At 42.2% G+C, this 13,001-nt stretch overlaps 1 protein-coding gene across 4 annotated transcripts in view; it reads right to left on the reverse strand.

The window, feature by feature from the left end:
• Positions 1–13,001, reverse strand: part of KIAA2012 (KIAA2012 ortholog) — a 230,504-nt gene that overhangs the window by 194,801 nt on the left and 22,702 nt on the right. The window contains exon 2 of one of the 4 annotated variants that reach the window (XM_056535328.1): positions 3,130–3,324. The exons of 1 other annotated variant lie outside the window; for it this stretch is intronic. In XM_056535328.1, the coding sequence (XP_056391303.1) occupies positions 3,130–3,216 (87 nt within the window). In that variant the 5' untranslated portion in view covers positions 3,217–3,324. Of the gene's footprint in view, positions 1–3,129; positions 3,589–13,001 lie in introns of those variants that run through there. 2 more of the 4 variants (XM_056535329.1, XM_056535331.1) reach the window with 2 other exon arrangements.

The following is a 13,001-nucleotide window of genomic DNA, read 5'->3' on the forward strand; positions in this document are numbered from 1 at the left end:
TGGATGAAAATATAAAAGAGTTATGATTTTTAGAAGGCGAGGAGGAAAAAATGAAAAAGTAAAAATTTAATTGTCTGAGTCCTTAAGGCCAAAATGGGCTGAGTCCTTCAGGGGTTAATAAAAAAAAAACTGTTGAACAAAAAAAAAAAGTTTGTTTTTCCTTTTTAATAAATTTGCACACATTTCTAGATTTCGGTTTTTACATTCTCATTATGGAGTTGCGAGTGAAAAATGATGGAGAAAAGTTGACATATAATTTCCATTTTAGCACACGGCCTCAACATATCCAAATATGATAAAAAGTGAAAGGGTTGGGAGACTTTCCTAATGCATTGTACCTTATTGTTTAGCTGTGTATCCACCGCAGAGTCACTCCTGCTCAGAGAAAACATTTATGTATAGTGTACTTTACACATATAAACACTTATTGATGAAAACATTTATATTTTTCTTAATTTTGCTGAAAAAACTTTTCCCTGGCTTCACTTTTTAGTGGTTCCTGGAACATGTCAAATCTCTTGGTGTATGCACCAATGTTCCCAAACTTTTAGTGGCCAAATGTACGGCAATAGGATGTCAAATCTCAGTTGCTTTTCTGACAAGCAACATATCTTCCCACTCAGCTGTCTGCCATCCAAAGTGCACCGCCACCAAGTGTTGGAGAAAATCTGTCCTGTTGTTAGACACAATTCTGACAGCTAATAGGACCCATTTATCATTTCATTAATCACACTTTGTATACAGATAAGGAAGTCCAGGCTACAATCATCCATCTGTTCCCACAAGCACCCAAAATCAGTCAGAACAAAGAGCTCTCTAGTCAGCTCACAGAGCACGGTCCTTTACAAACTTGTGAACACTCCTGTTATTAGTCAATGACAAATATGGGTGGTATGGAAAACATCAGGAAATAGACTTTGATGTTTACTAGCAGCCTCCCATATAAAGAGACTAAGCAGAGAATAATAGAAGTCGACAATAAAAATGGGAAAATATCTTTAAAGAGGACCTGTGATCAAATCCATAATATCGATTTTTACAGTATACTGATAGGGCCCCATTACCGAAATATGGGGCTTTTTATTTTTCATCTGATGATCTGCGAATCCATCAGATAGGTGTGTCCTATATTACAATAGGGTCTGTTAGGCTAAGTTTCCACTTTTTTTTTTCTGGCAGTTTTTGGAAAACTGCAACTGCAGTTTTTGAGCCACAGTCAGAAGTGGATCCATAAGGGAGGAGAAGTATAAGTCCTTCCTTTATATATCCTATTCCTTTTGAATGCCCTTCTGGCTTTGGCTCAAAATCTGGAGTGGCAGTATTCCAAAAACTGCCAGAAAAAAAAAACAAGTGGAAACTTAGCCTTAAAGGGGTATTCCGGCTTTATACATCCTATCTCCTATCCAAAGGATAGCGGATAAGATTTATGATCGGAGGCAGCACCCAGCGCCCTTTGGATAGGGGACAAGATGTATAAAGCCAGAATACCCCTTTAAGCCTGTAAAATAAGGTGCCAGTGACTTCTTTTGGGTCGTTTTGGCATATATTTTGAAACATATTTAGTGAAGTAAACATCCCAAAAATGCCTCAATTGAAAACACATTTTTTCGTGGCCATAGTTTTTGCTGTAGCCACCAAAAAAGTCTAAAAATACATTTTAAAAAAAGGCCAAAAATGCTAACCAAATGACTCACATTTTCAGATGCTTTTTGCATGTAAACTGTAATTTTTGGAAGTTCAGTCAATGCTACTCAGCTTTATGTTATTCAGTGCTAATAGTGTCAAGCTATGTGCACACTTTCCCCCTTTATCCTTTGAGGTAAATTTTAAAGGGTCACATTGAGTTCTGAACGCTGTGTGTGGGCTTCCATGTTCACGCCCGCCCCCTCGTAACATCACGCCCTGTCATGTGACATCACGTCCTGCCCCCCTCAATGCAGGTCTTTGGGAGGGGGCGTGACCGCCCCCTTCCCATAGGCTTTAATTGAGGGGGCGGGCGTAAACACAGAAGCCCGCACACAGCATTCGGAACTCAATGCTCAGGACGATGGGGAGTGGAGTAACCCTTTAAGCCTCATAAGAAAGGTTCATTTTACAGGTGAAATTAGTTTTAAAATGCCAGATATTTTTCTGGTATTTGGCACTTTTTCTTCCTTTTTTCCCCATTTATGAATCAATTTTTTGTGGGATGCAAAGAGACCAGTTACATTTGGATAAGAGCCCAAAATGTTCCAGCAGCAAATATCCAAGCCCACTGGTTATTAAACATTTTGGCTCCAATTTTAAATGGGCACTGTCACTTTAAAAAACTTTTGCTACCGTATATTAAAGAGTTTTGATTGCTCCGAGACCAAGACAGATTCTTAATGTTAGTCCATGGATCTCTCTCATGCCACATAGTGCATAGAGAGGAGCACTCAGCTGCGTGCTACTCTCGGCTTCTTCTAGCAATCAGTGGGGGTCTAAACAACCGGACCTCCACCAATAAAAACTATTGACAATGTTTCTATGTCAAAAGTTTTTTTTTTTAAGTGATAGGTACATTTAACTTATTCACTTTATCTTAAAAATACATTATCTGATAACCATGTTTATAGAAGTACAAAAACTTTATAAAAGTTATTAAAGTTCATCCAAGAGCTGCCACTTTTTGGGGTTAGATGGCTATTATTTTTATTATTTTTATTAATAATTATATGACAAAGGGCGGAATTTGTAACAGATTTTCATTTATTGGCTTTACAAAATCGCACATTTATGCACCTGCCGTCTTGCACAAAAATGTGCAACTTTTCATGCCGCACCTGCCATTTTTCATAAAGAGGGTAATGCTTACCATAAATGCTTACCATTTTCCAACAAATTTTCTTTAGGTCACACCAAAAAAACTGGTCTAAATCATAGTTGAAATCTACTCCATTTCTTAGCTGACACAGATTTTTGTCTGTGACGCACGGACAAAAGATTTACCAAATTTGGAGAACATTACTCCAGCGCAGATTCGCTAAAGACCGGGGCGTGTGAAAATGCCAGTCTTAGTAAATCTGTATGAGAAGTATATAGTAATTGAGCGGAATCTATCTGAATGGACAGGAGAAATCCCCTTAATGATCTGAATACCCATCTCACCTCTGGCTCATAGTGAATGACTATCTTCTCATGAGTGATTTTGACCACCTGGGCATTTCCACGGCTCAGCAGTGATAGAGTTGACATCTTTCATGGCCGACCTCCAGCGATGTAGAAATTCCCAAAGCCCTGCACTCTCACATGCCAGGGCTGCCAGCCTCCAATGCAGACACCGTCTTCTTTTCCTATGAAATCCTCAGGAATAGTTGGGGATACACAGAATTATCTAATGATAAATTGTCAGTCAGAGAACTGCATGAGGGCATTAGAATACATTTGGATCAGGATCTCCACTCCCTCCCATTGCTCACAATGTTTGTGTCTGCCCTGCACTGGTTGCCATAGACTGCACTGTCCCAAGTCGTTCTCTGAGACTCTTCACCGCGCCTCATTGTTAAAAGATTGTTTCTGGTGTTACCTTGGTAGCAAGTGGAGGAGATCAGGAGCCCTCAGGGATATGTACAAATACCAGCAGTGATGTTGGTGCAATCACTTGGTACATGCTAAAACATCCAGTACATTCCCATTCATGTTGTTGCTTTATTATGTTTATTATGTAAGTATAAAGTGATACATTTAATTATAAACCATTTCTACACAAACATTAGAAAATTTTGGTAAACATTAGTTGTTCTTGAATCATTTCTTAGTTTATTTAAAAAACAAACAAACAACAACAGCAACAACAACAAAATATATATAATTAAAAAAAACAATTTTTTTAATTCTTATTTTTGTTTCTGGGAAAGCTGAGTAGCAAGTAATATAAATATCACTACTAGCTTGAGTTGAGAATGTAAAATCTGCTTGTTTAAGCATCTGTACAAACGTAGGAAATGTTTACTTATATAGCTATAGAGAATTACCATGCAGGATTCCTGGAAAGCTGAGTTGAAAGTCCTATGGGAGCTAAAAATGTAACAATACTACTTGACATCAAGATTTTTTAGGTCAGGCATACATAACAAAACATTTTTCACATAGAACTTTTAGGCTAAGCTCACATTGCTTAAAACCTCCTGACGTATTTTATGTTACGTGTGCATGTGGGTAATTGGCAAAAATTTTGGGTGTTTTTTGTTTGCCAATTACAGACAAAATTGTGCGGGAAAAATAAAATATATTAGGCAGTTTTCTGCAGTGTAAACTTAGACAGGACAACAGAATAACTCAGGGACGTATTAAGCACAGACTGTTGTCATGGGAACACAGGAGCAAAGCAGCTCTTGTGACTTCAAGCAATGGGAGACATTGGAGAACTCTTGTAAAGCTGCACATTGTTTTAAATAACGTCTGTAATTACAACATTGGATTACTAGCTTTTTTAAACAGTCTAACGCCGGGTTCACTCGACCGAAAATTTGCAGAATGTCCACCCGGAAAACGCGGACAGACATTAGCATATTTGAATGATCTGGCTGGCGTGAGGACCGTTCGGAAATGTGCTGTCTCATAGACTGCACTCTGCTTCCTACAGCATATGTTTCACTATGTACTGTCTCTTAGCCCAGATAAGGGTCCCCTTGGGCTTAGTTTCAACTATGCCACCTTAGGAGGATATACAGTGTCTAACATAAATGAGCACAACCCTCACTACCTGCAACAGTGTTTAATGTTGTGTCCCCTCAAAATAACTATTAATCACAGCTATTAATGGGGTACTCCGCTGCTCAGCGTTTGGAACAAACTGTTCCAAATGCTGGAGTCGGCGCCGGGAGCTTGTGATGTCATAGCCCCACCTCCTCATGATGTCATGCCCCGCCCCTTGAATGCAAGTCTATGGGAGGGGGCTTGACAGCTGTCACGCCCCCTCCCATAAACTTGCATTGAGGGGACGGGGCATGACATCATGAGGGGATGGGGCTATGACGTCACGAGCTCCCGGCATCGACTCTAGCATTCGGAACAGTTTGTTCCAAACGCTGAGCAGTAGAGTATCCCTTTAAAGGGGTACTCCACCCCTAGACATATTATCCCCTATCCAAAGGATAGGGGATAAGATGTCTGATCGCGGGGGTCCTGCCGCTGGGGACCCCCGCATTCTACCATGCGGCACCCACCTGTAACTTCCGGAACCGCTGGAGGCCCTCAGGCTAATACCATCCCGACCACAGGGACATAAGATCGTGATGTCACGACTCCGCCCCCGTGTGACGTCACACCCACCCCTTCAATGCAAGTTTATGGGAGGGGGCGTGAAAGCTGTCCAGGTGGGTGCCGCATGGTAGAATGCGGGGGTCCCCAGCGGCGGGACCCCCACGATCAGACATCTTATCCCCTATCCTTTGGATAGGGGATAAGTTGTCTAGGGGTGGAGTACCCCTTTAATGTCTAAACCTTGCCAACAAAAATGAGTACACCCCTAAGTGGAAATGTCCAAATTGGGCCCAAAAGGGTCTATGTTTTGTGTAGCCACCATTATTTAATGCACTGCCTTAAGCCTCTTGGGCATGGAGTTTACCAGAGCTTCACATGTATGTTAGAGACCTTGTGGACCCTCATCTTCTGTTTGAGGATGCCTCACAGATGCTCAATAGGGTTTATGTCTGGAGACAAACTTGGCCTGTCCATTACCTTTACCACAGGTTCTTTAGCAAGGCAGTGGTTGTCTTGGAGGTGTTCGGGGTTATCATCATGTTGGAATACTACCCTGGATCTCAGTCTCCTAAGAGACTTGTATGTCACAGTAAATGTTGGCATTTATGGTTCCCTCAATGAACTGTAGCTCCCCAGTGCCAGCAGCACTCATACAGGTCAGACCATGACACTCCTAACACCATGCTTGACTGTAGACAAGACACACTTGTCTTTGTACTAGGAACAGACGTCTACTGCCTATAAACAGTTGTGTACGGACAGTAGCAGGTGATGTCAGGGCTGCACTCTTCCCAGTCCTCTCTTGCCATCTCTGAACAGTTTTACCCAATGCTATACTTGATGCTTCCTCTCTCTAGTATTGGGTACAACACTGGCTAAACTTATTTAGGGTGCGTTCCCACATGGGTATACGCAGCAGCGGGAAATACGCTGCGTATTCCTTGCTCACTATACACACAGGGCTTTCCGGCGGCAGCCCTATGTGTGTAGTGATGCGCGTCTCCGCCTCCAAAACTCACTGCACACATAGGGCTGCCACCGGAAAGCCCTGTGTGTATAGTGAGCAAGGAATACGCAGCGTATTTCCCGCTGCTGCCGTAAATTTTGCGCAGCATGAAATATGCTGCGTATACGCCGTGTGGGAACGCACCCTTAGAGAGAAAGGGCACTGGTATCAGCAATGGCTCAGTTAACAGTTAACGGGCAGAGCATACCAACGTTACATTAGAAAAGGAGGGCCCAGTGTAATAAGTATTTTCCCACAGAAGCAGAAAGATTAAAGGGGTACTCCAGTGGAAAACTTTTTTTTTTTTTTTAAATCAACTGGTGCCAGAAAGTTAGACAGATTTGTAAATTACTTCTATTAAAAAATCTTAATCTTAATCCTTCCAGTACTTATTAGCTGCTGAATACTGCAGAAGAAATTATTTTCATTTTGGAACACAGAGCTCTCTGCTGAATCACGAGCACAGTGCTCTCTGCTGACATCTCTGTCCATTTTAAGAACTGTCCAGAGTAGGAGAAAATCCCCAAAGCAAACATATGCTGCTCTGGACAGTTCCTAAAATGGACAGAGATGTCAGAAGAGAGCACTGTGGTCATTATGTCAGCAGAGAGCACTGTGTTCCAAAAAGAAAAGAATTTTCTCTGTAATATTCAGCAGCTAATAAGTCCTGGAAGGATAAAGATTTTTGAATAGAAGTAATTTACAAATCTGTTTAACTTTCTGGCACCAGTTGATTTAAAAATAAATAAATAAATAAATGTTTTCCACCGGAGAACCCATTTAAACTAATAAAATATGTCAAACTTTTTTAAATGGTTTATATTTTGTAATAAAAAAAATAATCATAATGGCAGGTATACTTTAACTTGGCTATTCAAGTGTTAGCCAACATGAATCAGCTCAGAATTAACCTTTATTTTAACTTGTTAAGGACCAAGGGCATACTTCCATTCACCGCCACATCGGAATGGAATGGCTGCTAATATCTATCAGCAGCCATCCCAATACATCGTCTGAGGGTGTCCTGAGACCCCTCTTTGTCGACGATTGCCGTGATTCGCCAGTCAATTCTGACTGGCAAATCACGGCTTTTCCAGGCTGATCGGGTCTCTGGTGACCCGATTGCCCTGAAAATAGGGGTGATCAGTGCTGTTAGAGACAGCCCCGATCATCCTAAAGGATAGGAGCGAGGTGGCAGGGGTGCCAACTACTCCCATCCCCTGCGATTTGCTGGTCAGGTCTGGAATTCCGGGCAGAGTGGGAGGAAGATGGCCCCGACAGCTGCGGGGGCCAGTGTGGCGCGGGGCAGTGGTGTAAGGCAAGTGGAGGCAGTAGTTAGGAGGTAGCGGCATTGTCAGAGGCATCAGTGAAGATCGCTGTAAACTGATCTTCACTGCTGCCTTCTAGGAGTTTCAAGACTACAACTCCCAGCATGCTCAGACAGCCTTTTGCTGTCTGGGCATGCTGATAGTTGCAGTTTTGCAACATCTGGAGGGTCCCAGTTTGGAGACCACTGTCCAGTGGTCTCCAAACTGTGCCCTTCCAAATGTTGCAAAACTACAACTCTCAGCACTATGGAGTGCAGTTAACCATGTGGTGCCTGGCACCTCCCACCAGGCCGATGTGGTTGATCCCGTGGTGTTCTCACAAATTACCCTCTGTGGCTCCAGCTGAAGTAATTGGCTGCTGCCAGGTTAGGGAGTCACCATTAGCTGCGAGCCTGGGAATGTAGAGATCTGATGTGTTGTCCGTGGGGATAGCTGGCGGCGTCCTCGTGTGTACAGCGTGCCAAATATTGTGGTCAAAGCAAGTAAAAGGAGGTTGTTGCACGCAGTGCAGTGCTTAATGCGCTTGGGATGATGTGGTATACAAAGATAAGATAGATAGGCTAGACGTGTTTCAAAGCACTCTTTGCCTCTTTTTCAATAGCTATGTCATATCATAATCTGATCCCACTGCAATTGGTGAGTTTGGACAATAGTCATGTAACGTTAATGGCCAGCTTATACATCACACAGGCTAAGACTATCAATTCATCTTGTGTAACCAGCAAAGAATGTGTAAAGAAAAGGTGCTTGATAAACACTAGACAGACACAGGAAAGATGGAGAATGTATGTGCGCAATGTTTACAGACATAAGTCAAAATGATTCCTTACATCAATATTATCTACTGCAGACATCTACTAGCAAAAAACAATGGTTTGAAGTCCAGGTTTCAGTATATTTTATTGCTGTATGATCTGTGCTGCTTTATAATGCTATGTGTATCAAAAAGTAAATAAAAACACGTTACTTATACCTTTCTAACCCATGAATGGCAAACATATCTCTATATAACATGGCTGATTTGTCATTCATATTAGAAAAGCTGGGTCAGAACCACCAAGTGAACTATAATGATTATGTAGAATGTGTAAGCATTTATTTGTATACACTATCATCTACTGCACAGTGTTATAAAAAAAATATTACAATAAAAAATGCATATCTAGCTATAGCTCTATTTACATAACACTGCACAGGTATTTGCTTAACGGGATCTGAATGGGTTTCACAAATGACAAAGAACAAATAAGGGGGCTAGATTAGCAAAATCCTGCATATCTGTTTCTATATCTTTATACCTTCTAGCAAGGTTTCTATTATTCTGGGGATAAGACCAGTACTGCATGCTGTTCTGTTCTTACCATCAAAAGTGGTCAAAGCCCAGCTGGAACACGTGAGTGAGTGTTATAAGAATGTGAATATAGCCTTAGGGTACGTTCACACGGGAGGTTTACCTGCAGAATTTCCACAGCGTATTTGCTGTGGAAAATCCACAGCGTATTTGCTGTGGAAAATCCACAGCGAATTCTGCTACCATTGACTTTAATGGGTCTGAAGAAAAATCTGAAAATCTGCCTCTATTGCGGATTTTCTGCTGACCCATTAAAGTCAATGGTAGCAAAATCAACTGAGGATTTTGCAGGTAATCCGCCCGTGTGAACATACTCTTAGGCTGGGCTCATGTCAGGGTTAAAGTCCTGCAGGAACGCATGGGAACTGAGTTTCTGCACTTTTTCTCAGCAGGACCATGATTCTCTTTAGCAGGAGTCCTGCAGGACCAGCCGTTCGTTGAATGGAAATCCTTGTGTAACATTTTGGTCAGTATGTTTAGCCAAAACCAGGAGTGGAACCAATAGAGATTACATTTTATGGGAAAATTTGTACATTATTTCAGTGATTTGGACCCTCTCCAGGGTTTGGATAACAAAATACTGTGTGTGAACCCAGGGTGACATTACATGCTTCATCAACAATGGCTTCTGATCATAAAGGAGGTATACAATATAGGGGAGATTTATCAAAACCTGTGTAGAGGAAGAGTGGTGCAACCAATCAGATCGCTTCTTTCATTTTTTAAGAGGCCTGTGAAAAATGAAAGAAGCGATCTAATTGGATGCTTTTGATAAATCTCCCCCTATGTCTTTACAAGTAGCATTTATTTTATATTAGGCTTAAGTCGAAATCATGGTTACATTTGCTCGGCAATGGGCATTAAAGGGGTACTCTGGGGGAAAAAAATTTTTTTTAATAATCTGGTGCCAAAAAATTTAACAGATTTGTAAATTACTTCTATATAAAAATCCTAATCCTTTCAGTATTTTTTTTTTCTGTCTGACTACAGTGCTCTCTGCTGACACCTCTGTCCATGTCAGGAACTGTCCAGACATGTAGAAAATCCCCATAGCAAACCACTCCTGCTCTGGAAAGTTCCTGACACAAGTCTCTGCTAGATCATAGACATATTTGAAGAAGCCACCATATGAAATGATTAAAAAATATATTCTACCTATGGAAAATAGAAAGGCAACTTTAGCTTTAAGTGAAAGTAAATTTTATGTTGCCCTACAGTTTATGAGCGTACACCGGAAGCTACAAGAAGAATTTCTGGTAACACTTATGGACATTTATCAACGAGTTTAGTTAGGTTTTCTTTACTATAATTGTCGCAAAATTGTCGCAACTGCGACTACGCGATTTTTCGTGCGACATTTTGACTGGAAAGCGAGAAAAGCAAGTTTTCCAAAAATTAACTACGTAGTAATAATTTTAAAATGGACTACGGGTAGTCAGGTATTTATATATTAATATAGTCAGAGCATCTCTACTGTAACATTTTCTCTAGCTTCAAAATCAGAAAATAACTTTTACAGCAAACCTAAAGAATGTGCAATATGTAAGTAGCTACTTATAGGGGTACCCCAGTGGAAAACTATTTTTTTTAAATCAACTGGTGCCGGAAAGTTAAACAGCTTTGTTAATTACAGTGACCACTCAACCTACGATTGCCCCGACATACGATCATTTCAACATGCGATGGCCTCTCAGGGGCCATCGCATGTTGAAGGCAGCATCAACATACAATGCTTTTGTATGTTGGGGCCATCGCATAAACGGCTATCCGGCAGCGCAGACTGCTTCAGCTACCACCAGATAGCAGTTTACGGTGCCCCGTGCCCATTGCTGACGATCACTTACCTGTCCTCGGGGCTCCGGCGCATCCTCTTCAGGATCCTTTGCATCGTGGGCGCTCTCCATCGACGTCATCACGTCACTGCACATGCCGTCCCGTCATCCAATAGGATCGGCGTGCGTAGCGACATGATGGCGGCGATGGAGAGCGCCGATGCTGGGGAAGAAGAGGCCTTACCGGTGCATCGGGGACACGGCGACAGCGATGGACGGCGACATCCCGGGCAGCGGTGATGGTCCGGAGCGGCGGGGACAGGTGAGCACAACTTCCTCTAAAAGTGGTCTACAACCTGCGGACCTCCAACGGCTGTGCGGGCATGCAGGGTGTTGTAGTTTTACAACATCTGGAGGTCCGTAGGTTGTAGACCACTGTCCTATACTTTACATTGCACGGATCCCTCAACATGTGATGGTTTCAACAAACGATGGCCCGTTTGGAACGGATTACCATCATATGTTGAGGGACCACTGTACTTCTATTCAATAATCTTAATCCTTCCAGTACTTATCAGCTGCTGTATACTACACAGGAAGTTCTTTTCTTTTTGTATTTCTTTTCTTTCTGACCACAGTGCTCTATGCTGACACCTCTATTCATGTAAGGAACTGTCCAGAGCAGGGGAGGTTTGCTATGGGGATTTGCTCCTACTTTGGACAGTTCCTGACATGGACAGAGGTGTCAGTAGAGAGCACTGTGGTCAGATAGAAAAGAACTTCACAACTTCCTCTGGAGTATAAGCAGCTGATAAATACCCTTTAAGGGTGCGTTCCCACAGGGTGTATACGCAGCGTATTTGACGCTGCGCAAAATTTACGGCAGCAGCGGGAAATACGCTGTGTATCCCTTGCTCACTATACACACAGGGCTTTCCGGCGGCAGCCCTATGTGTGTAGTGAGTTTTGGAGGCGGGGCCGTGTGCTGGCGTGTCTGTGACGCGCGGCTCCGCCTCCAAAATTCACTGCACACATAGGGCTGCCGCCGGAAAGCCCTGTGTGTATAGTGAGCAAGGAATACGCAACGTATTTCCTGCTGCTGCCGTAAATTTTGCGCAGCGTCAAATACGCTGCGTATACGCCCTGTGGGAACACACCCTTATACTTGAGGTAAGAAGCAAATCCTGCAATGTAATAAAATGTTATATACTTATATTACACGAGGAAACACTATAAGGACAAAGGCTGTCCGGCATGCTGGGAGTTGTGGTTCCGGAACAGCAGGAGGCTCACAGGTTGGGAAACACTGATACAATGTAAATGTGCACTAATTTTATGGATCGGATAACGAAAGCAACGCAGAAATGCAAAATCACTGCAACATAAACTCCTATACAAAAGAGTTCATGAAGCAAGAAGCACTGCAAGTCTCAGCATGCCAGAAGCATTGCATTGTTAGGGTTTTACAATGACGACAGGTTGACAAGGTCCATGCCAGGTTATACTCCAAATTTGCTTCATGTACAAATGTATGTATACATGTACAATACAATATGAATACATACTGTTACTCACCATGAATGCTTTGAAATTTGCTGGGGCATTATCACTATAAGAAAGGCGGAATAATTTGGAGCATTAACAGATTGATCTTTCCATTCAAAGACATTCCACCTTTATTTCAGCGCCTGCCCTATGAACCTGCTTTGAAGAAAATACAAAGACCCAGAATTTAGAGCTGGGCATTTAATTATAGACCTTTTTATGTCAAAGGGAGGAGGAAGCGATGAACTATGAATACAATTACTTTCTCATTGGTACCAGCGCAAGAAGGGTTAACAAAAGACTTTGGTCTCTGCAGTCCTCACATGGTTGGTATTCTTCTGCTACTTGAGAGGTCTGTTCAAGGCATCTGCTTCCCTGGAAACAGCTTACATTGGATCAATCAAAGGCTTTTCTTCTAAAGAAAGGATCCTACTGGGAAGCCCTCCACCTCTCCTGATCATGCCATCCTAACCAGGACAAGAGGGTACAGCTGGCAATAACCCTTTCAAATCGGAAAGATCACCCCAAAACTTATGTCCATGTGTCCAAACTTTATCATTTTCAAAGCCTAAGTTGAATGGGGTCTGTGTTGGTGACAAAGTCCGATCAAACCTTAAAAGGAGAACCAGCATAAAATGGATGAATAAGCATAAAAGAGGAGTCAAAACCTTAAAGACAAATACAGAACAAGGGAAAAAATGACATGTGAACACAAGTCTAGATAGGGTCAAAGCAGGGAGCAGTCAGCAGCCAAATCCAGTACAGGCAGTATA

The sequence above is a fragment of the Hyla sarda genome, chromosome 8, assembly GCF_029499605.1.
Source record: "Hyla sarda isolate aHylSar1 chromosome 8, aHylSar1.hap1, whole genome shotgun sequence".
In the NCBI taxonomy this organism is placed as follows: domain Eukaryota; kingdom Metazoa; phylum Chordata; class Amphibia; order Anura; family Hylidae; genus Hyla; species Hyla sarda.